The sequence below is a fragment of the Caenorhabditis elegans genome, chromosome X (assembly GCF_000002985.6).
Source record: "Caenorhabditis elegans chromosome X".
Classification (NCBI taxonomy): Eukaryota; Metazoa; Nematoda; class Chromadorea; order Rhabditida; family Rhabditidae; genus Caenorhabditis; species Caenorhabditis elegans.
Genome location: NC_003284.9, coordinates 10,049,100 through 10,071,461, shown reverse-complemented (window position 1 = coordinate 10,071,461; position 22,362 = coordinate 10,049,100). Strand labels below are relative to the sequence as shown.

The following is a 22,362-nucleotide window of genomic DNA, read 5'->3' as shown; positions in this document are numbered from 1 at the left end:
TGCGCAAAATGTGTGAAACATTTCTCACCAAAGAGCAGCATTTACCTCCCACTGAAGTTATTTCAAATTATTTAAGAATTTTTGTTTCAAATATTAGAAAAATTTATTGGAGACTTCAACTCAATTATAGACTAATGCATTTCCGTGATACGAGTAGAATATAATTTCCGAATTCTACCTAGAAACGTTAAAAAATCAAATTTATCTTTTTTCCGTTTCTCAACACGTGTGAATTTCATAGCTTTTCTTTCTACTATTGTTTTTTTCCTGTTGAAAATGTAATATCCTTCAACAATTAGCCGCTTAGCCAAAGGGATTGAATTATGTATTTTCATTCATTCCGACATTCCAAGAGATTTTTTTAAACAGTGCATGTTTTTCATTCATCCACACCATCGTTCAGAAGATTCCAATTATTTTCCTCCTGTACACCTCTTACTACCTCAAAACACTCTTCCGCCGTCAATTTCTCCAAAACTCAAACCACCCACTTTATTTGCTCATCGAATGTTTGAGACAGTCACCACCACCTCGCACAGCTTTTTGTGATCCAATCCTCAAACCTTTTCTACCGAAAAATATAATTTCCGGGAAAGTTGTAAAAGTTCACCCCTATCAGTATTCTCATATTATGAAGCTTAAAAATACGTAGAGAAAACAAGTAAAACAAATAGACGAAATGCAATTTTCAGAGTGATAAGTTATTTTTACATTATTGTTTTCTCTAAAACAACATCAATCCAAAAAATACCTTCAGCAAGTTATGTATTTTGCTTTTTGTTGGTTTTCTATTGATGTTCCAAAGAGGGGGTACCTGCCTTTTGATGTTCCTCATTTCTACTCGCCTTTTCAATTTTCACTTTTTGGTATTAGTTTGAGAACATTTTGATTTATATATTAATTTTCTCAAAAAAAGAACAATAACACAATCGAGTAATTATGATCAAGTAAATGGAGCTTCTAAATTGTTCAGCATCTTGAGTTGGTTGTCATCAAGAATATACTTATTATTGGAAGCAAATTGAGTTTAATAAATGAATAAACTGATCCGTTTGTCGTAATAATGTTTTACTAAAAACTGACTGAATAGTTTTTTGATTTTGAGACAAAAAATTTCAAAATTGATCAACAAACCGTCTCCATACGTATTTTTTACATCAGTTCCTCATAGATTGAAGGTTTATTTAATTTTATTAGTTATCTAGAACAAACAAAAATTTTATCATAGTTTTTTGTTTCAAGGTGGCCTAGGAAATTGACATGGAAAAAAGAAATTGACATAGGAAATTGACACACACACACAAATATATTTTGTGTTTCATGCATCGCTTTATATTTTATATTCTCAGTTACACATTTAAAAGTAAGAGTTAATATTTCAAGTTATATTTTTCTTGTTGTTATTGTTTGCCGCCTGTCAATTGTTCAATAAAAATTCCTTTTCCTGATTTCCCTGTTTGCTATATTCATTCCCTTCTTAAACGTTTGATTGATAGAAAAACGGGGGGAACAAATATTAGTCATCGTTTCACAATCGTCGTGTAAAAAATCAGAACGGTAGCGGCCTGGAATTCTGCTTCTTGTCCTCATTCCCCTTGTTTGACCCGTATTTCACTATTCTTATTTTTAATGAAAACTCATGAAAATGGCACATCGCAGGTTTTCACTTCAAGTCCCAATGGGGACCGAACCCAGTGGAAGTGGAAAAATCAAAGTTGATGAACACTATCCATCAGGTAACACTTTCACGCAATATGCTTATTTAGTAATCAAATTATTTGTCTTACAGAACTAGATGAGCCTCCAGTGTTCGATGTGAAGAAAATTGAGAACATTCGCGCAAATGTAAAGTTTGACACCCTTTATCAAGTAACCAAACTATTAGGAGAGTGAGTTGCCACCGTTTATATTTACCAAATCGTCATTTAATTTTCAGTGGAAAGTTTGGAAAAGTCTATTGCGTGATAGAAAAAGAGACCGGCAAAGAGTTTGCTGCAAAATTTATCAAAATCAGAAAAGTAAGAAATATAAACGTTTATACCAATATTTTGTAATTTCACAAATATATTTAGGAAGCCGATCGTGCGGAGGTGGAGAGAGAAGTGTCGATTCTCACGCAACTTCGCCATCCGAGAATCGCCCAAATTTACGATGCATTTTACACCACAACCAACGATGTGGTTTTAATTATGGAAATGTAAGATTGGGCGGGCAGGGAAAATGTGAAAAAAATTGAAAAAAAAACGTTTTCCAATAACCAGTCAGTCTACAGAAATTATTACCAACCCCAAAAAATAAACTAATATTCGTAAATACTATTTAAGAAATGTTCGGAAAATTTAGAAATTAAAATATGAATCTGAAAAAATATCTGAATACTGAATCCATTTCAGAACTCTTTTTCTGTTCTTATTTTGATAAAATTGCAATTATTAACAAATCAATTTTTAACTCTGTGAAAACGAAAAAAATAAACTGATTCTTCCAAAGATCACTGTTATTGCTTCAGAGTTCGCGGTGGAGAGCTATTTGATCGCGTCGCGGAAGAATCGTATGTTTTGTCTGAACTTGCTGTCGTTATGATCATCTGCCAATTGTGTGAAGCAATTGACTACATTCACAAGCAAAACATTCTTCATCTGGATGTAAAGGTAAGCGCTGGTTTGGTTTTGAACTCGCGAGAGGACCGCGGAACAAAAAAAAAGGCTCAGGAGATGAGCAAGGTTCTCCGCATTTCACCGGAAAACAGCTGACAACAAACACCCACAGCTAGTGTGTTTGCCGCAGACATGCGAAGTTTTGGTGATAAAAAGAAGAAGAATGAGTTTTCCGTGAACATGAGATGAGACTTGTGGGCGGAAGAAGATGATAGACAGGGGCAAAGTTGAAATCAACAGGAAACGTGTGAAAAATTCAAGGGAAAATAGAAAAAGCAAAAGTGCGAACACAGTGAGACTAACATAGCAAACTGTGAAAGTGTACAAGATTTATTAAAGCAAGTAAAGTTTCATAGTTGATTGCTAAAAAAATAATCAAAATATACAATTAAGTGAGTAATTGATTGAAAATTCATCGCCCACTACATTGGGGGAAAAGTGTCTAAATTCAAGATTTAAGATGAAACTATTTAAACTGCGTTTGGAAATTTGAGCCGCCTTAGAAAGTATATCTCATGATTTTTGGAAACGTTTTTTTTTAAATAAATTTGATTTCTTAGGGCCAGCTTGATTACATTAATGCAAAAAAACCGACCGTACACTATAATTATTTGAAAACTTGAAAACACAATAATTGAATAATGTAAACCGTGTTAGCAACTCTTACAAAAAAAATACAAAAAAAGATAGATTAGGCTGTGAAGAATCTAGTAATAGTTACTGTATTTAACAATAATCAAGAAGTTTATCATGAAACATGTTTGTTGGTGTATGTATAAAATCAACAGTTCAAGCAATTCATAAAATCTGAATCTACTATCTAATTGTTATCTTTTGCTATTTGTACATAGGGTACAATTATTTTGTACAATTTTAGCACAAAAAGATGTAAAAATCCTCGATTTCAGCCTGAAAACATTATGTGTGTTTCTCTTACTGGTAATCGCATCAAACTCATTGATTTTGGATTGGCTAGGCATTACGATGGTACACAGGTAAAATTTTTAATTAAAAAACGTTTTATTGCGAACACTTCATTTTGCAGGAGTTAAAATACATGGCGGGTACACCGGAATTCGCTGCTCCGGAAGTCATTAAATTTGAGAAATTGGATTATCACACTGATATGTGGAGCATCGGAGTTATCACTTATATTTTGTGAGTCTATGATGACTAAACAATTCTTGAAAAATTCTAAGAATCGTTGTTTCACCGGCCTTTCCATGAATATTTGATACACTGTGGAAAATGTCTGGAAGATTGAGACCAAACTTTGAGCGTCTGTTAAAAATTCTGAGTTCCTCTTTTTTTCAGGCTTTCTGGATACTCACCATTTCTTGGTGACAACTTAGGAGAAACATATTGCAACGTTGAAAAGGGAGTCTGGGAGTTCACAGAAGAATTTGACACTGTCACAGAAGAAGCGAAAGATTTTGTGACAAAGTTGTTAGTGTACGATCAAAGGTGAATTTTTTTGATTCATAAACTGAATGTTACACTACAATACACTTGTAGTTCAGCAAACTTTCTGACGAATGAAAAGAGTATCGATCAAAATTATTCAAGCTGTAGTGATAGGAAAAATGAACAGACCACTATTTTTGTTTTGAAGTTGTTTCACGTACAAGGTCCTCGTTTTTAATTTAACATATTGGAAATTTCCTGATACAAAATTACTACGTTGCGATAAAATTGTAACGCCATAGACTTCTTCGTTTTTATCCACACTTATGTATGTAAGATTTTTGTCATCCTTGATCATTCTCACATAAGGAAATGTATTCTACAACTATTTTATTGCAGCAAACGTATGCTCCCACATGAATGTCTTCAACACCCATGGATAGCTAAACACCGTCAAAAAGCGGCGTGCAACACAATTCTTGAAAAACCTCTCAACGCTCCAACACTTGACAACAAGCAGATTATGCGATATAATGCACGAAGGAAATTCCGGGTATGTTTCTGGTTTTTTGTGACTACCAAGAAGTATTGGAATATATTTGAAAAACTAAATGTATTACCATAGAGCATTTGGTTTTGAGAAGTTGAACTCACAAAAAGACTATATAGTGTTTATATTTTAAAATTTTTTAATTAAAGACGTTATCATGAACATAAGTGAACGCCCATTAGAATAATCTGAAATGTTTCATGCAATCTTTATTTTTTAATGGAATTAGTTTTTGAATACTTAGATTTTGTTTCACTTGAAATATCAAAAATCAGACATCTCTACAAGTTGTGAATCATAAGCTTATATGTTACTTTGAACTATAATTAAAATTGATAATGAACCTAAATCCATGAAGAGTCAGACTCCTGTGTGTTGATGATCTGCGTCACCATGCATTTCATATCATTGAAGTTTCCTTCTATTTTTAGTTTTGAATGAAATAGACCAGAGCGTTTGTGTTTTTTTTTGCCTAAGCAGTCCGCATTTTTTAGCTTCACATTCTTAACAAAATCTAATATTTTTATTTCATTTCAGCGTATGATAATTTATGTAAAGTTCTTGATTGAAATGAATCGACTTCGGAATTCCTTGAAAACTCGCATGAGTGCCAATGGACACAAATTCTTTGATCCACTTTTGAAAATGGCTGAGAAAAAAGAACAAAAGGTACTAATCCCAATTTTTCTTCATTTGAACTTTTGTGTGTTATTCCAGATTTCTAACGCGATTGGCACAGCAGGTTGTCCTGCAAGTGGATTGGGATCGCTTGTTAAAATGGTTGGTTTTATGTTTCAATATTTTCGACAAGTTGTTTTAGTTAGCTCAAGAAACATTTTCATGTTTTTTCTTATTTATAAGAGGTAGAGCAAAGTTGAATAATATATTCATCAATTTTATGTTGCAACACACAATAACCTTAACGAAATCTTGATTTTTTGAGAATGCTCTGATTGAAATTCTTATTTTCAGGCGGTGGACAGTCAAAAGAAGAACGGAGACGTTCCAGTGACTCAAGACGCAAATATGTCCACAGAACCAGAGAAAGAAGAAAAGAAAAAGAAAAAGAAAATTGCCAATGCCGATGGTTCTACAAAGACGGTAAGAAAAAATAAAATTAATTTTTAGAACAAAAAATGAGGACACGAAGCTAAACATTTTTGTTTCAGGAGAAGACCTCTAGTGTGAAAAAGAAGAAATTAGTGGAGACAGATGGTGATGCTGGACTTCGACCCCCACCGGAACTAATGACAAAAAGAGCGTCAACTGGAGGGGAAAGTCTTTTGGCTGCAGTGAAGGTTCTTAAGAACTTGGAAGTGGTTGAAAATGGCAATTCTCCGAAAAGGAAAAGTCTATGTTCCGTTAAAGAAGAGAAAGAAATTCCAGCTAAAAAGCAAACAGAAGGCTATAAAACACTGGAAACTACAGAAAATGGAGATATTAGGAGAAAGAGTGCACCAGTCAAACAAGACACATTGACGTGTCAAGACAACTCAAAAGTCACTCCACAGTTGTTAGAAACTGCTCCCAATGGAGAGATCAGAAGGAAAAGCGCTTCGGCAAAAGAAGAAAAATCCGTCAAGCCAGAAGAAGTTATTCGTAAGAAAAGTTCCGCGTCTGTCAAAGAAACAAAAACAGTGGAACTTTCTGTAGTTCCCGTAAAACTGGAAAAGTTAGCATCAATTGATGAAAAAGGAGAAAAACTTGTGAAAAAAAAGAAGAAAACTACCACAGTTACGGCGGAGATAGAAAAACCAAAATCAGTAATAGAGTCAAAAGAAGAAAAACTTGTGGAAAAACCAAAGCTGTTGAATGGAACTTTAGTTTCTGATGCTCTTGAAAAACGTAGAAGTTTGGGCTCAAAGCGGGCAAGCGAAACTCAAGACGTCGGATTAAGACCTCTTCCGGTAGTCGACTTCTCTCCGAAAATCGTACTCACTGATAAGAAAGAGCCGAAGGAGTCAAAAACCAAACCTGCCGAACCATTAAAAGAAATTGTTCCCGAAACAAAAAAACCAGCAAGACAGGTTAGTCCAGATATTTCATTATTATATATTTTTATAATTAAACACCGTGCCAATGGTCTAATTGAAAATAAATGTATCTTGTTTATTATCTATACATGCTATATTTGCAGGGCGCTCTTCGTAAACGAGACAAGTCACTAGATGATATCCTCAATGCCGCTCCGTCCCCAACCACCTTGTCAAAATCAACTGTGACATCTGTAAAGCATTCAGTTGTGGAAACAATTCATCCGAGCGGGGAAATAATCAAATCGGAAAAGGTTCTCACAAAGAAAAAGGTAAATTTTAATTTTTCCTAAAAATCTTTTATTTTACTGAGAAAGTTTTTATTGTTTTTAGAGTTTGAAAAAAGATAAAAGTATCGATGATCGTCTTCCTGTGAAGATTATCGAGGACAAAGCTAGTCTTCCGGTAAGTGGTTTTTAGAAGGTTCCCATGAATAATAATCTATTTTTAGAAGTTGAAAACGGATGTGGTGACTTTCGAATCGAAGCCAGTCAAGAAAACTTCAAAGATCGTCAAGCTCATTCCAGAAGATGCAAATTTAATAAAAGGTACATTAATCCTCGAATTTTTTTTCAAATCTTGAGTTTCAGACGAGAAGAAACCAACAAAGATTGTGATGACGTCAGAAAAGCAGGCGACAACAACTGTTCAAACTACAACAAGTGTCAAACGGACAACAAAGAGTTCTGAAAAGAAAGTGGAACATACGGCTGATGGAAAGAGTGTAGAGTCGTCCCAGAAGAAAAATTCACAAAAAGATGACGTCAAAGTTAGCCAGGTAATATAATATATACTTAGAGTCAACATTAGAGCCGATCAAATTTGAAACTAAGTGTATTTATTTTTGAATAAAAATTGCTTGTAGACATGTAATACTTTTCCTTTTTGCAAGTAACAACAATATATTCCAGGTAACCACTAAAAAGGAAGAAGACAGTACTCAGCCAGCACCTACACTTACCGTTAAGAAAAATGTTGTGAAACAAACTGCTGAAAAGTCGACATCTGAGAAAGAGCACAAAACAACAGAAAACAAAGAGCAAGAGAGGATAATCAAAAAGAGCAGTACTCTAAAAGACAAAGATGTTGCACAAGTTTCACTTCAACAAAGTATCAAGGTATTGTTTGTTACCGTGTTATATTGGAAATTTTCAACTTTAGGTTAATGGTGAAAAGCACAAGGAGTCAAAAGTTATTGGCACTAAAACTGTTATAAATAAGTTAGAATTGAAAGGTGAAGAAACCATTAATGCCAATCCCAAGAAATCATCACTCAAAAAGGCAACAGCCAAAGTCACAGGAGAGGTAAATAATAAAGTATCTGAATACTCGAAAAACATAAAAATTATAACTAACGATTATTTCCAGACAACAAAACACCTCGAAATTTCTACGGATGGGAAACTAGGTGTTCTCAAAACAAAAGACACAACTTCGGTATATAATCATTGCTGTGAAATTATACCATGTATTCATTGCAGATGAAATTATCTCCGGACTCAAGCAGCGATACATCGTCAAGCAAAAATGTGCGGATCCTTTTAACAGATGAACAGTCAGTTAAGTCGAGTGTAAGATCTCATCCTAGTGTTAGCACCAGAGATAGTTCAGAGGAAAGGAAGAAGGTTAGATCTAACATAAAATATATGAGTACACAATCGATATACATTATTTCCAGGTTCGCTTTGCCGGTGATGTTGGGACACCGACGAAACTAAATCCCCCTCCACTTTTTGGGAATGGTCTTCAGAAAATGAGATCTGAAAGTAGTTTACACGAAAAAATCAACGGACTCACTACCAAAAAGAGTCATGATGACGTGTCGCTCGCTAGAAAAACATCACTGTTCACAGATATTGAATACCAACCACGCGAAGATTTTTCGTTTGAAGCATTGAAAGAAAAATTGACACGACGGGTCAGCTATGGATATGACGATGATGGCAAACGTGGAAAACAAATGGTACTAATTCCACCTACAAATTCAGTTAAAGACAAGCTCCGACATTTTGAGAAGAAGTTTGCCAAATAATCATTCAATTTTCATTTAATTTATGAAGTATCCATTGTATCTGAACTCATATCAAGTTGGTTTTACTGGTTTCTTAAAACTATTCCTTTCCTTCCATCCGCCGCTTTTTTTGTATAACGAGTTTTTTCTTGTTCAGTTTTCTTATGGCTTGGCTCCAAGTGTCTTGTCTTTTGTTCGATTTCTAGAACAATTTGAAATATTGGTTAGCTTTCTTGCCTTCACCGAGCACAAACAGTTGGTCCCTAAGGTTGATTTACAATGTATTCCTGAATCGGATTTTATTGTCAAATATGAACAATGCTGTAAATAGTCTTCGATAAAAACATTCATAAAGTACTAAATTTTTGAATCAGGTACCTCAACATCGTTAGTGGAATCAATTTCTAACATTTTCAGTGCGTATTGCGTAGCCGTCTGAATAAGGAAATTCTCAAATTTTTAAATTTGTACTCCAAATATCTTGTTCCGCATTTTTGATGTACTTGCAAAGTTAAAAACTGCTTTATTGAATTTTATCTGAGCGAAACAGATGAAACATTGCATTGGAGACGCAAAACCGCAACAACGGTAAGATAGACAAACACATGTAGTCGGTGAAAATATGTCATCGTGAAGAAGTTTTTTACGAATATTTCTACATTTTCGAAAAACTTTCACAATAACCCTCTCTGAGAGTGTCAGAGCGACCCATGTAGTCCCGGAACAATGATTAGATGATCAGACTTTGACCGAAAAACGTGAACTAAACAACAATCGTAAATATGTCCAAGAAAGGGCATTTCCTGAGAGCTGGCTCAAGAAAATAGTTTTGTGATGGACTGAACACATATTGATGGTCGGTAGACTACTTGGATAAATGATTGGTGCCCAGATACAAGTTAAGGTCCATAGGCGACATCCAATAGTGTGTAATGACTCGTTCAGAGAAGAAAACACGACGAGACAAAACTTAAAAGCTTGGAAAGTATTCTGAAATTTTACATTTATGTACTATGTAGGAACTACAAAACCATTTGAATTTTCATGAATTTATTTCTATTTAAATATCAAGCAATAAAATTATATTTCTATAATTCAATTCATCTTCTTCAATTTTCTCTTCTTCTAAATAATCTTAACTGCTCCACCAACCATCTCGAAGACAATATCCGATTCACAGTCGAAGTTCTCGCGAGCCTTTGCCAAATTATCCATAATCTGTTTGTTGTTCTCTCTTCCCATGTTCAGTTCCACACTATCCTGGTACATTTTATGAATCCAAAGCATCTTATCGACAAGGATTTCTGTAGGATTAGCTTCCTGAAAAGTAATATTTTATTGATGAAAAATCCAGTTGTTAAAAAACTTACGAATTCTACTTTATTCATAAACATTTCACCAGTTCTCGAGCCCCAAGTCACACCGTGCATCTCCAGCAGTAGATAAACCAACGAGGCCCAATCGTCATTCTGCGTGTGAGATATTCCTAGGAGCACATTAATGCTTTTATGAGTACAATGGGTGTAGTCAAAGCCATCATTAAACTCAGGCAGCTCATTTCCGTTCACATCCTTAAATCTGACTGCATTTCCAAAATCGATCAACACCATCTTACAAACCTGAAAGTAGTCGGAATAAATATTTTCAGTGTTGTATTTCCAACTCACCTTGTTCTTCAGAGAGACAAGAACGTTTTCAGCTTTGAGATCGCGATGAATAAATGATTTGTCATGAATAAAGCACAGAGTGGATCCGATTTGGTACGCGATTCTGATCAAATTATTCAATGAAAATGATCCTGGTGAACGTTTAGCCACTTCACGCAGGTTTTGACCTTCTTCGCTCATAACTGAAAACTTAAGAACTTGATTGTGTCATTAAACAAATTTACTAACCGAGAACGTTAAATCCAACATGACTGAAATGATGGAAAAGAGTTGGAATATTCGGAGCATCATGGCAATATTTGAAGAACTCGATCTCATTATCATACAAGATGTCTCTGGGACCACTTCCACCAACGTATTTATTGATAATCTTTACGATTTTTGCAACGTTTCCTTCCAACTTATCAGTCGCCTGCCATACTTCACCAAACGATCCGGATCCCACTTTATGAATCAGTTTATATCTCTTAGCAATACGATTATTTTTAGCCAGAAGTCGCCTGAAAAATTGAAATATTTCAAGTTTCTGTTGTGTGGAATATTTTTGCATGAACTCACGAAAAAGCATTTTTAAATAAATCTGATTTATTTTTAACTTTTAAAAACTCACATCATTGTATTGACGTAAAAGCAATCCAAGCAAAAAGAAAACAATCGATGGTTAGCTTACGAAAAGCAAGAAATGATTTTTTTTACTCAATTTTCTCCCTAAATTGACTCACGCAAAAACGTGGAATATAATTTAAACTTAGTTCTGATTGATTTGTGTAAAAGAAGTTGAAAACTCTGAAAAATGTAGTCTAAAAGTCGAAACTGAGCTACGGACCTATAAACCTAAGTTTATGGGTAAACAAATATGGGCTTTCAGATTTTCACGTTTTTACGTGATTATATAGGTCACAAACCAATTTATTTTGTAAATTGAGCTATTGGTCTTTAAGTTTAGGGATATGGGTAATCAGTCATGAGCTTTCAGATTTTTACGTTTTCACGCGATTATATAGGTCACAAACCAATTTATTTTGTAAATTGAGCTATTGGTCTTTAAGTTTAGGGATATGGGTAATCAGGCATGAGCTTTCAGATTTTTACGTTTTCACGCGATTATCTAGGTCACAAGTTTGATACGCCATCCCCTAAATTTATGCCTGTGACCTGAAAAAACTGCTGATGTTTTTCATGAGCTAAAATTTTCAATTTTCATGAGATACCTCAATGCTAATTGCTGAAAAATAGCAATTATTGAATTTTAAGAACTTCAACAGTTGAAAGATATTTGTGAACTTGCTAGAGATATTCCGATTCCTAAAGTTTTTGTGAGAAATGTTGTTTCCCACTTCATGAAATTATTGATTCGCTTGTAGTTGGAGTTTTGATGACCGATGTTTACGAATATCATTTTTATACAACGAGAAAGGTAGGATTTGGGAAAAAAAAAGGTTTTTTCTTTTAATTTTATTCATAAATTAGTGCTCTCTAGTGCATTCGAAACGATTGTTTTGGTTTTAAAATTGGAACCAAAAGCAAAAAATTCTAGAAAAAACCAAAAAGTCAATTTTGGATTTATTTCTGAAACCTCATTTCTTCTTAAAAAGTGAGTACAATGGCAAACAAACGCATTATTTTTATTAACCATATTTCCTCTATTAGTCTTGCATGCAACCCTGATTGAGTGCACGACAGGGCTGTGCGGCAACCGAGATTTTCGGCAACTGGCAATTGCCGAAGTTGCCAAACCCAAAAAGTTTCGGCAACCGGCAACTTTTGGTTGCCAAAACTTCGGCAACTTTTCGGCTACCGGCAACCAGGTTTTAATGTTTTTTTGTTGAAATTATATTTTTGAGCGTTCTGGATAAACGTATGATCGTTTTTTTTTTTTCGTTTACAGTGAAAATTTAGCATTTTTCAGGCTCTCTGAATGCTTTTTTTGAGCTACAAAATGTTTGACAATGATATCGGCAGTTGATTGCCGAAAAAAGTTTGGCAATTGCCGAAGTTGCCGAACCCAAAATATTTCGGAAACTACGGAAACTGACCTCAATTAATTTTCAACAATGGAAAATTCATACTTTTCCGATTTTTCATCAGTTGTTTGAATGCTCAAGCGTACGCTTTTAAGTTCAATCTAATGTCCTTTTTAAGTCCGGTGTCTCGTGAAGACACTTCCCTTGTTAGGAAACCAACATTTATGAGCCTAAAGAGTGAAATCATCATCATGTTAACTCACGATGAAGAAATAAACAAAAATGTAATTTAATTGTGAAATGGCGGGGATGCATAAGTACCTCAGAAAATACCTAGGTAAATGAAAAACTTTGTGGAACTGATGTACATCTACATCTATTTCACAAGTGCTTAAATCCGAATTTTTTGATTCGCAATATGGTTCCGGCTTGCGTACGTGCCGCTATTTTCAAAACGTTCCGTGCCTTATGTTTTCGAATAGTTATGAAATTTCCGGGGTCTATCAGAAAGTCAGTTCAATCAAGAGGATTCAGCAACCATATGTACGTCACTTTGTTCTCATACAACAGTCAGACACCTAAATACAACAAAACTTTAATACAATCTCGAGAAACAGAGTGCAGGAGAACATGATTGTGAATATGAAAACGTATTCCCAAAACATATATCCGTTTTTTCGATTACCATGCGATAGGAAACATAACATAGAGTTTGTATAAAATGTCATGAGCCGCTAAAGAAACACAAAGCCACACAATGCGTTCTTTCATCGTCCTTTTCGCTATCTGCGCCATCGCCTATTCCCAGAGACTTGCATGTGGATTCTGTAAGTGCTCGGTTCGATATGTCATATTCATTCATGACATTCGCTATTTCAGCCTGCTCCCGTCGTACCGTCGTATCTGCTCCAATTGACGGAGCCCCAGGAACCGCAACATGTTCCGACACAACCACGCCAGAAAGATGTTCCGGATGTTGCCAGGCTAGAGCTCTTCAAGACGGCCTCACCACGGTGAGGAAAAATATGAAATTTCTTAAAATAATTTTGTAGACTTCATTACGGATGATGCAAATATTATTCATTTTGTATTTTAAAGGACTTCGCATCTGGATTCATCTCAAATGACCGTAGAACCTGTGTCTGCTGCTTCAACAACACCAACAGAAACTGTGGAGGCGGAAACACGTTCTTCGATGGAAAGAAGTAAATTAAAGTTTCATTATGCAATAAATATTTAATCCTTGAAAAATTGTTAACTGTTAAAATTTCATTGATATTATTCAATTGTTTTTTTTTGTTTTCTAGAGGAATATCTGGCATATCTTTAAGACAAGACAAGAAGCTTATTACATTACTAAAATAATGGAACAACTTTAAGGTTTGTGTACATTGAATGATTTTCTTCTCGTGCTCTTGGCAAATATCACAAGCACATCGATACCCAGCAGTATCATTTTAGTATCAATCATAATTTTTAATGAAACTAAATAGAGTTGAATAAAATTATTTTCAGAATATAAAAGCTGCAAAAATCCGCTTATGATATCTTATTTAACTTTCGTGACAAAAACATTCATTATGACAACCGCCCATTTGGTCTTCGATTATTATGAATGTAATCGTGAATTTTTTCAATCATAACAATTTGTCACAAAACCATTTTTATTTAAAACAGAGTAAAATCGCGAATTGAAAAAAAAAGTAAAGAAGCCAAATAATACGGACCAAGTAATACGTGTAGATTGTCAAGATGAAAATACGGAATGGTGGAGACAAATTCAAAGTTCTTCATAGCTTAGGCGTCTAGGAAATGACGCTCATTCATCCAATCATCGTCGAGGAATTTAGTGCTGAAATGTATATTTTATTTTGAAATAAAAAAATAATGAAACTAACATGTAATTTCTAATTCCATCGGGAAGAAGAACAACGACATTAGCCTCGGCTGGAAGATTCAACGATTTGCATTCTTCAAGTGCGTAGTGAACCGCGCAACCGGAAGATCCTCCGCACAAAATACCCTCAGATCTGATGAGCTCGCGAGCCATCAAGAACGACTCCTTGTCATGAGACTTTGCCCAATAGTCAATGGCACTAGTGTCCAAAGTTCCTGGCAAAAAATCGTATCCAATTCCTTCAACCTCATAGAAGTCGATGTCAGTCTCGGCAGGTCCAGCGAGAATAGATCCATGAGGGTCGACTCCGACCACCTTGGCTGTTGGAATACGCTCGTGGATTTTGCGAGAAATTCCAGTAACAGTTCCTCCTGTACCAGCAGTGAGAACCTGTAAAACAGTCATGAAAAAACGAACATGAAATGTGTACAATTTCATCTTTCATCATTTTTCAAATAGTTAGATAAATTAAAAGCTCTTACCACGAGATCAATATGCTTATCCCCCATATCGTAAATGATTTCCTCAGCGGTTTCTTCATAATGAGCTAACGGATTTCCTGGATTGCAGTATTGATCAAGAACTACCGCATCTTGAATTTCACTTTTAAGACGGAGAGCAACACCAATGTGTGAATGTGGGCTGTCAAATCCTGCCTCATTCGGAGTACGGATGATGGTTGATCCAAGAGAAGCCATTGCAATTGACTTTTCCTTTGACATTTTCTTTGGCATGGTGATAATGCATTTGTACCCACGGACAGCAGATGCAAGCGAAAGTCCGATTCCGGTGTTTCCGGAGGTTGGCTCGATGAGGGTTACTCCTGGAACCAACTTTCCAGGTTTTCCAGTCTTCTCAGCAATTTCAACCATTCTTTTGGCAATACGATCCTTTGTTGATCCCCCAGCGTTCATGTACTCACACTTGACGTCTGTAAAATGCCATTGCATAGATTTAGGAAAATATATGTTAAAGTTACTTACAAACGTTGCATTTTACTCCATGTGCCTTTGGAATGTGTTGAAGCTTGACGAGTGGAGTCTTGCCGATGGCATCGAGAACTGTATCAAGAACCAGTGGCCTTTCTGGGCTGACAAAGTTGTGGGTTAATTAACTATGTTGTTGTATAGGAGGTCATAATAAGTTTCACTTCTATGAACTCCACTCATTTTTTAAATGTGTTTTTTGGTAAACTTACTTGAACTTGTTGAATTCAACTTCGGAATGGCTCCATGATTTGGTTTCAGGATCTTGAGTCCACTCTCCAGCAAGTTTAGTTGGATCATACACAAGCACTTTTGGATCGTAAATGCTGTTTGGTTGTGGTCCATCTTTTCTGGTCACCACGTCTTTCTTGTTAGCGGTGATCCAATCATCATCGAGGAAATGACGGAGATAATTTCTAATTCCATCCATAAGAACAACGACAATTGTTGATCCAGCTGGTAGTTCCTTAGCGAGTTTGATTGCTTCAAGAACAGCGGCTCCAGATGATGGTCCAGCCATGATTCCTTCAGTTCCAATGAGATGTCGAGTGAAAGAATAAGCTTCATCTTCTTCGACCTCTCGTTTTTCAACATTGTACTCCTCAAAATTGGCTAGTTGAAATTGTACTTACACGTATGCATATTATGATTACTTGTCATCGTCTTCTATTACACTCACCTGGAGAAGATCATTTTTCAAGTCCAATCCCATTTCTGGAATAGTATCCTTTTTGCATGTGACTCCAACAACGCGAACACCATGTTCACCGATTCCCTTGTAATATGCTGCAATTCCAGCAGCGGCAGCTCCGGTATTCAATGGAATAACAACTGCTCCAACTTTGCCAATCGACTTGTTATTAACAGCTTTCTCAATTTCGAGGGCGGTTTTTTGAAGATTTGCAACAAATGCGGCATTGGTAGTGAACTTATTCAAGCTGAAGACACCTTTTTGTTGAGCAGCCTCATCAGTTTGAACACGAGCCTCTGCAAATGTTCCAAATGGAAGTTCAACAGTTTTGACTCCCAGGGTATGCAAGACAGTATCCACAAGATCGAATTCTCCCTTTGGTGCGTAGATGGTCAATCTGAAAATAAACATGATGCATGACGTGTTGCTTTTTGATCTCGCCCATCTTTCACTTACTTGATGCCCTTCACAGCAGCAACTGTTGCGTATGAGATGGCTGCAGACCCACCGGCGGTCACAAAAACTTCATCTCCTCTCACAACTCCAATCTCTTCAGCAAACTGGAAAAGTACAAATTAGGTTTATCTGCTTCCCATTTCCTACCTGGAAAGCTTTGTCAGCGGTACGGTCTTCCAAAGATCCCGCAATATTGAGATACTCTAGCTTCACATCTGAAATGAAAAAAGTTTCCCTTGACCACAATCTCATTAACAAACAGACTCAAGAGGTTGAATAAATAAAAAACCTATCGGAAAGGCTCAGAAAACTTTAGAGTTTAGTGTGCCGTTAATGAGCTTTTTGTCACCAAAACTCACAAATATCACTCTGAAGTTGATGTTCAACCTTCAGTTTTTTGAGTGGGACAAGTGGAGTTGGACGTTGAGCGGCTTCTAAGATTGTGTTATAGGTGATTCCTTTCCTGCAAAAGTGAATTTGCTAGACTGTTGAAATGTCTTATCTTATCTTATCTATAGAAAATTTTGATTTCAAGCAGATTAGACGAATTTTTTATCTACACGTGCTTCTTTTTTTCTTACAATTTTCTTTTCGAGAGAAGAAAAAATACCTTAAATTTCAAACTTTATGGTATTGAATTCATTCTGCCTCATTTATTTACAGTTTTCAAATAAGATTGCATCAGCACTATTCGTTTTGAAGCCAGAAAAACTGTGTTTTAACTATGTGTTATTTTTGTTTTATAACCTGATTCAAAAAATTTTTTTTAGTAGAGTGCGTGTTTTTTGAAAAAAAACTTACTTAGTTGATCCATGTGTAGCGGAAACTTCGTTTTGGATCATTTTCACACCTGATTAATAGCTACCTGAAATCAATATTAAGTTGAAAACGACATTTATCGATTGAAAAAAAATTGAAACAAAATGTTACAAAGGGTATGAAGTTGACTTTTAACTATTCTTATTGCCACACAATGCCGTGGATAATGAAAACTATAGACTGATAGGCATCTAGATGAGGGTCAGAGACACGAGAAAAAAGATGGGAGGAGTCGGGTCTAAATTGATTCTTCTAGCAAATACTGGGCACTTTGTCGTGGTTTATCTTTTTGGGAGATGATCGATTGTGAAGGTCAAAGAATCAAAAACCTCTTTTATACGATGCTTTATTTTTTCAAAATAGATTTCGTTGAAATGGAATTTTGAAGACAAGTGGGAGAGTGACAAAATGAAATATCAATATCACAAAAATTGATAAAAAATTTTACGACAATATTATCTATATTATCTTGCCAGAACTAACTGCGAGGGACGAGGTGAATAATAAAGTGTACTTAGTATCTTTTATTATTGGTATCATTAAATACATTTCGCTTCGGGCAAAGTATATTAGATCTCTGGTGTAGGCAACAGATGAGGTGACCTAAACATAGGTTAGGAAAAATAACATGACATTTCAGAAAAATAACAGCAAAGAATTTGACACTTTCTGTGTGTTTTTTCTGTGCGTGTCTTTGAAAATACAACTAAAAACTAATTGGGTTTTTTCTCATATTGTTTCATTGATGTAGAAGAATATTCCAATGGATGGAAGAATATTGGAAAAAATGAAGGTGATCAAAATCTATAAATCATAATGATTTTTAAAGCACATGTTCTATACGTTTTTTGTCACTTGTGTGGGTTTGTGAGAATAATTAATAGAAAACACTTTTCGACTATTTTCTGTCACACAATTTTAGAAACAATCACTGCTATGAATGTTGATAGTTTTATTGAAACTATAATTGTAGATACAATAATTGTTGGCATAAGGTGATAGAAACAACACGATTCATGAAGAAAAAAAATGAAGAGATCACGATGATTCAAGATCTGACAAGGGTTATGCGTGTATCATTTCCTAAACAACCCAGACAAAAATGAAATGATGAGAAAAAAAAAGAGCCAGGGAGAGATGAACGAAAAAGAATGGGAGTGCAGACAGAGAGCAGAGTGTACAATAAAAAGGCAAGGACAGGTGTTGGAAAGAAGAGTAACCTCTAGACAGGTATATTACTACTGCAACAACGAGCAATTAGATTATAGTGCTGTGGCAAGATTTATTGCAGTTATTTGTATGTAGTGTGGTGTCTGGATGGGAATTTGGGAAAACACAGGTCAAACAACAAAAGAAGGGGATTGCAAAAAAGAAACAAACCGGAACAGAAAATGATCAAAAAATTTCATTTGATCTGTAAGATTTTATAGTTTTCTCGGGAACAAATAAAATATTTATTTCCTTGAGATTCACCGTTTTTCCGAAAGTTTTTAGTTTGAAAGATGAATTTTATATGGCTTCAATATGCAAAGTGTACTACCATGCATTTGGGCCAGATTCCAAAAATTTTCACGAGAAGATATTTTACGAATAGGAATTGTTTTTTTTTTAACATCCATAACTTTCTCCCAAAAAATGCAACAACACTTTCAAAAGAGCACACTCAGTTTTATTACCATAAATTAATTTTTCTCAGAAGGGATTATTCTTGAAAACAGAGGAATGTGCTACATCACATAATGTACATCTTCGCATTGTTGGTTCGACAAAAGTTTTTCAACGATCAGAAGTTCCAGTTTGTTACATAAAAATATACACGAAATATTTCAAATTGATGGTCATTCCTCAGCATCTGCCAGCTTTTCCGTCAAGTGATCCGGTGCATCTAAACCTCATTACTTTTGGTGTTTTTGAGTCGATTTGCGACGCGCGTCTGTTCTCGAACCGTGGCGCGTGTACCTCGAGGCGACACTTGGGAGGAGTTTTGTTCTCGGTGTGCGCGATTTGCTGCGGCAACAATCCGCTGGGCCTCGGCTTCCCGGACCGTCGTCGATCGGCGGATAGACCGACTTCCTGCAAAGTGATGCTGATCAAGATGCGAAAAATGTAGTTCTAGGTGGTGGTGGAACAGGTCGTTGTTGCAAGAAAAAGAGAAATGTGATTAGAAGATAGACGGTGTGATAGTGTAATTAACAATGTCTAGTTCTAAAATCACACCACCTGCGGGGATTTACTGCAAACTTAATCTAAAAAAATTTTTTAGGAGAAGAAGGTCACTTTAATTGAAATGTGAACGTTCACAAATTAATAAGCTGTGTTTCTAGTCTCTTTTTGTATGACGCCATTTCGACAACTGACGCCATCTCATCATAAATTGGTTGATCAATTTGAGAATATCATGAACTCTATCTCAAATGATAAAAGACGTAAATACGTGCAGTTTGATAAATTTTGTTATAGAAAATAACCGGTTTCCAGAAGGGGAGTTGAAATTAACCACGTGATTAGATAAGGGCTTTTGAAGTGAGAGAGTGTCGGAGGTAAAGAGAAGAAAAACACTTGACCGTCATGCATACCTCCTTACCAGCAGTGTCCATAGTACTGCAGTAATACGAGTTTCTTTTTGGCTCAGTGCCAAAACGATATAGGAATGGATTGATGCACGTGCTAAATAAGAACAATTAGGGAAAACTATTAATGAATGTTTTTTCCTGAATACCTTGCTATAATAATTGCCTGTAACCAATTCAGTTTGCTCACAATTTCCTGGCAATTTTCAGAAACACAGACAATTCGAAGAAGAGCCAAAACCTTAAAATTCACGGTATCTATAACTGAAACGATACTTCAAGTTTGCCTACTTGATATGGAAGCCATGTGAACAGGAACGTACAAATAATTGCCACAGAAGCTCTGAGAAATCTTGCTTTCGTGTTGTTCGTTTTTTGTCCACTTTGTCCTCCGTCCTACAAATATGTTTATGTTTTTTAATTGTTACGTGTATCGAATTGGAAAAATAAATGAAGTTAATTGTATGAATTTATTTTTCCAATTTTTAATTTGATTATTTGTTGGTTTTTAGTGTAACTGTTTTTGCATAATTTCACAACAAAAAATCATCAGTGATACATATTTGTTTGCTTTAATCTGCTTACACCGAATAAAATAACTATTTTGTCATTAGAAAATACCAGGTGTGATGATTTCAAGCAGATAATTGTTTGTTAAATTTTTTTTCTTTTCTCAAGGATACAATTGATGTGTTATTCCAGTAACCAAATCAAAAATGTTATTAATAGTCATTCTATACCCAAAAATGAATTTCTGTTTTCAGATATATTTAGATCATACAGATCATAAGATCACTGGAAAAAAATAAGACTGTCTATAACAAGTTAGTCACTCATGAGTTACGTTTCCACATTTTTTAAAGCACTTAAGAGTTCAGCTTCCATTTTTAAAATTTATAAAATTTATAAGCCAGAAAATGTTAAAAAAGTTGAATTTTTTCACTGAAAGTTTTGGTGAAGTAAAAAAGTAGAACAATTTTGGCTTCTCAGAATTTCATCGAGAATGTATCCTTAGTTTTCAACATTTCCGTAACTTAGGCTCCTCCACTTGAAAAGTTAGATTTTCAAAATTGCATTATACCTGTAATAAACGACGTTCCGCCATTTGTTTCCGTATCGATACCCCGATAGCCAAATAGCATATGATAACAATCAACAATGGAATGTAAAACGAAGTTATGACATGAAACAGGTTGAATGCAATTAACACATCATCATTGAATACCTGAAACGTTATATGTTAACAGAATTCGTTTAGATATTACAGGAAATTGACATACATCAGTTCTTGGGTAGCATTGATACATATCTTCATCGTTGATCTGAATGGTTCCACGCAGAATGCTCATTGGTGATGCACATACAACTGCAAAGCCCCACGCAAGAGTAATAAGCCAATTAACTCGGTTTGCCCCTGTTCGATAGCTGCTCAGTGGAGATCTGAAAAAAAAAACTATATAAGTCAGTGATTCCGATATAGAGTACTTACGTAATACAGCAAAGCATGTCAATTGCAATAGCTGCTACCATGTTCGACCAAAGATGAAAAGGCAGAGCACAAAGAAAACTGAATACTCGACACATAATGTCTCCTAAAAAACAATAAAATTATTATTCAAATGATTATCTACACCTTGAGTCCAGACGATATTATATATCCAATAACTTCTCCAGATCCCGTACATAAAAAGAACCATTATGTGGGCAATAAGTAGCTGTCGACTAAGCTTGACCAGTCTGGACTCCACGCCTCCTTCTCGAACATTTCTGAATATACAAATAAAATTAGAAACATGAACAAAAAATAAACATCAAAACGATGACTGTAATTTTTAATCAGTTTTGTAATAGTTTGGCACGTGAATAAATTATATGCGCGGCTTAGGTTATGCAGGTACTTCAGTAAACTGTTTATCGTTCGAATTTTAAATCACGGATAGTCGAGTATGCAAAAAGGATCTGCAATTACTTAAAACCCCCCGGTTTCTTGGAAAATAGCCTTGCAGCTCTCTCTATTAATATTGCAGTGCTTAAGACTAATAAAAATTAGTCTTGCATGCAGAACTAACATAAGATTAGTTTAACTGACAAACCATTTGCAAAATGTGAAATTAGCTATTATTACTTTTATAGTGTTAGAAGAGTATTAGCTCTAGCAACACTTACCGACTTGTTTTGACAAAAGCAAAAATATTGATTGGAGTACCAATTATGAAAAATGCAAGCTGGTAAAACATTTCGATAACTTCTGAAGTCGAATGCATCATGACAAACGTATCCGATGTTGAGTTGTTCATTTTCTGAAAAGTTTCACAATTGGAATTGTAGTATAGTGTAAGTAATGAAAAAAAACTAGCAAAAAGAAGTGAGGTGTCTTTGCTGGTGACTGTCCGGAAATGAGAAATGAGTGAGATGTGGTAAAACGAAAACCGAGATAGGAGGGGCTTGATTATACAAACTACCACTTTCGGCATACAAAATTGCGTTTTTTTTTTTCATTTTTGCGAAGAAATATGTAGTATTCATCGAGCTGGTAAATAATACGATGCCATGACAGATGTTACTACTGCTAAATGATACGGTGGCTGGAGTGTTAAACGAAAAACATAGAAAAGTGTGAAAACAAGAGAATAACTCCAGAAACTATTTGAATCCAA

At 35.2% G+C, this 22,362-nt stretch overlaps 5 protein-coding genes across 7 annotated transcripts; 2 read left to right on the top strand and 3 right to left on the bottom strand.

Moving 5' to 3' along the window:
- The first annotated feature begins 1,669 nt into the window (after nt 1-1,669).
- On the top strand, nt 1,670-9,011 carry mlck-1 (Protein kinase domain-containing protein). Its single transcript, NM_077288.7, has 22 exons — nt 1,670-1,736; nt 1,790-1,889; nt 1,937-2,018; nt 2,073-2,197; nt 2,510-2,651; nt 3,566-3,652; nt 3,703-3,815; nt 3,972-4,121; nt 4,461-4,614; nt 5,149-5,280; nt 5,329-5,391; nt 5,584-5,712; nt 5,781-6,638; nt 6,749-6,916; nt 6,978-7,049; nt 7,096-7,192; nt 7,235-7,422; nt 7,556-7,762; nt 7,806-7,949; nt 8,013-8,081; nt 8,126-8,269; nt 8,323-9,011. Exons 1-22 carry the CDS (start codon nt 1,679-1,681, stop codon nt 8,674-8,676), a joined length of 3,636 nt encoding a protein of 1,211 aa, NP_509689.1. The 5' UTR covers nt 1,670-1,678; the 3' UTR covers nt 8,677-9,011.
- A 769-nt stretch (nt 9,012-9,780) lies between these two features.
- Nucleotides 9,781-10,937, bottom strand: ZC373.3 (non-specific serine/threonine protein kinase; the record flags this gene model as incomplete). Of its 2 annotated transcripts, NM_001270164.1 has the most annotated exons (5): nt 9,781-9,975; nt 10,026-10,274; nt 10,323-10,504; nt 10,551-10,822; nt 10,933-10,937. In NM_001270164.1, the coding sequence occupies 5 exons, from the start codon at nt 10,935-10,937 to the stop codon at nt 9,781-9,783; spliced, it is 903 nt and encodes a 300-aa protein (NP_001257093.1). The 2 variants fall into 2 exon arrangements, with proteins under 2 accessions (NP_001257093.1, NP_001257094.1); NM_001270165.1 differs by lacking the exon at nt 10,933-10,937 and having other exon boundaries at nt 10,551-10,890.
- Nucleotides 10,938-13,029: 2,092 nt separating this feature from the next.
- On the top strand, nt 13,030-13,537 carry ZC373.2 (uncharacterized protein). The gene is made up of 3 exons (NM_077286.7): nt 13,030-13,113; nt 13,166-13,299; nt 13,385-13,537. Exons 1-3 carry the CDS (start codon nt 13,044-13,046, stop codon nt 13,493-13,495), a joined length of 315 nt encoding a protein of 104 aa, NP_509687.2. The 5' UTR covers nt 13,030-13,043; the 3' UTR covers nt 13,496-13,537.
- A 396-nt stretch (nt 13,538-13,933) lies between these two features.
- On the bottom strand, nt 13,934-17,187 carry cbs-1 (Cystathionine beta-synthase cbs-1). 2 transcript variants are annotated; one of them, NM_001270163.4, is made up of 10 exons: nt 17,118-17,187; nt 16,676-16,779; nt 16,464-16,531; nt 16,317-16,420; nt 15,849-16,257; nt 15,382-15,770; nt 15,167-15,268; nt 14,666-15,114; nt 14,185-14,573; nt 13,934-14,138 (listed from the first exon to the last, which is right to left on the bottom strand). In NM_001270163.4, exons 1-7 carry the CDS (start codon nt 17,156-17,158, stop codon nt 15,250-15,252), a joined length of 1,134 nt encoding a protein of 377 aa, NP_001257092.1. In that variant the 5' UTR covers nt 17,159-17,187; the 3' UTR covers nt 13,934-14,138; nt 14,185-14,573; nt 14,666-15,114; nt 15,167-15,249. The 2 variants fall into 2 exon arrangements, with proteins under 2 accessions (NP_001257092.1, NP_001257091.1); NM_001270162.4 differs by having other exon boundaries at nt 13,938-14,138; nt 15,167-15,273; nt 17,118-17,181.
- Nucleotides 17,188-18,980: 1,793 nt separating this feature from the next.
- On the bottom strand, nt 18,981-22,002 carry gnrr-3 (G-protein coupled receptors family 1 profile domain-containing protein; the record flags this gene model as incomplete). The annotated part of the gene is made up of 9 exons (NM_077284.4): nt 18,981-19,208; nt 19,712-19,802; nt 19,855-19,946; nt 19,997-20,101; nt 20,787-20,930; nt 20,986-21,145; nt 21,195-21,297; nt 21,339-21,472; nt 21,872-22,002. The coding sequence occupies 9 exons, from the start codon at nt 22,000-22,002 to the stop codon at nt 18,981-18,983; spliced, it is 1,188 nt and encodes a 395-aa protein (NP_509685.2).
- Between the last annotated feature and the right edge of the window lie 360 nt (nt 22,003-22,362).

Coding starts and splice junctions, on each gene's coding strand:
- mlck-1 (NM_077288.7), top strand. CDS start 1,679: ATGGGGACCGAACCCAGTGGAAGTGGAAAAATCAAAGTTGATGAACAC. Junction 4,615..5,148: donor ATGCACGAAGGAAATTCCGG/GTATGTTTCTGG, acceptor ATTTCATTTCAG/CGTATGATAATTTATGTAAA. Junction 7,050..7,095: donor AGGACAAAGCTAGTCTTCCG/GTAAGTGGTTTT, acceptor ATCTATTTTTAG/AAGTTGAAAACGGATGTGGT.
- ZC373.2 (NM_077286.7), top strand. CDS start 13,044: ATGCGTTCTTTCATCGTCCTTTTCGCTATCTGCGCCATCGCCTATTCC. Junction 13,114..13,165: donor GAGACTTGCATGTGGATTCT/GTAAGTGCTCGG, acceptor TCGCTATTTCAG/CCTGCTCCCGTCGTACCGTC. Junction 13,300..13,384: donor TTCAAGACGGCCTCACCACG/GTGAGGAAAAAT, acceptor TGTATTTTAAAG/GACTTCGCATCTGGATTCAT.
- cbs-1 (NM_001270162.4), bottom strand. CDS start 17,158: ATGATCCAAAACGAAGTTTCCGCTACACATGGATCAACTAA. Junction 16,780..17,117: donor GCTACACATGGATCAACTAA/GTAAGTTTTTTT, acceptor TCACTTTTGCAG/GAAAGGAATCACCTATAACA. Junction 14,574..14,665: donor ATAAGCATATTGATCTCGTG/GTAAGAGCTTTT, acceptor ACTGTTTTACAG/GTTCTCACTGCTGGTACAGG.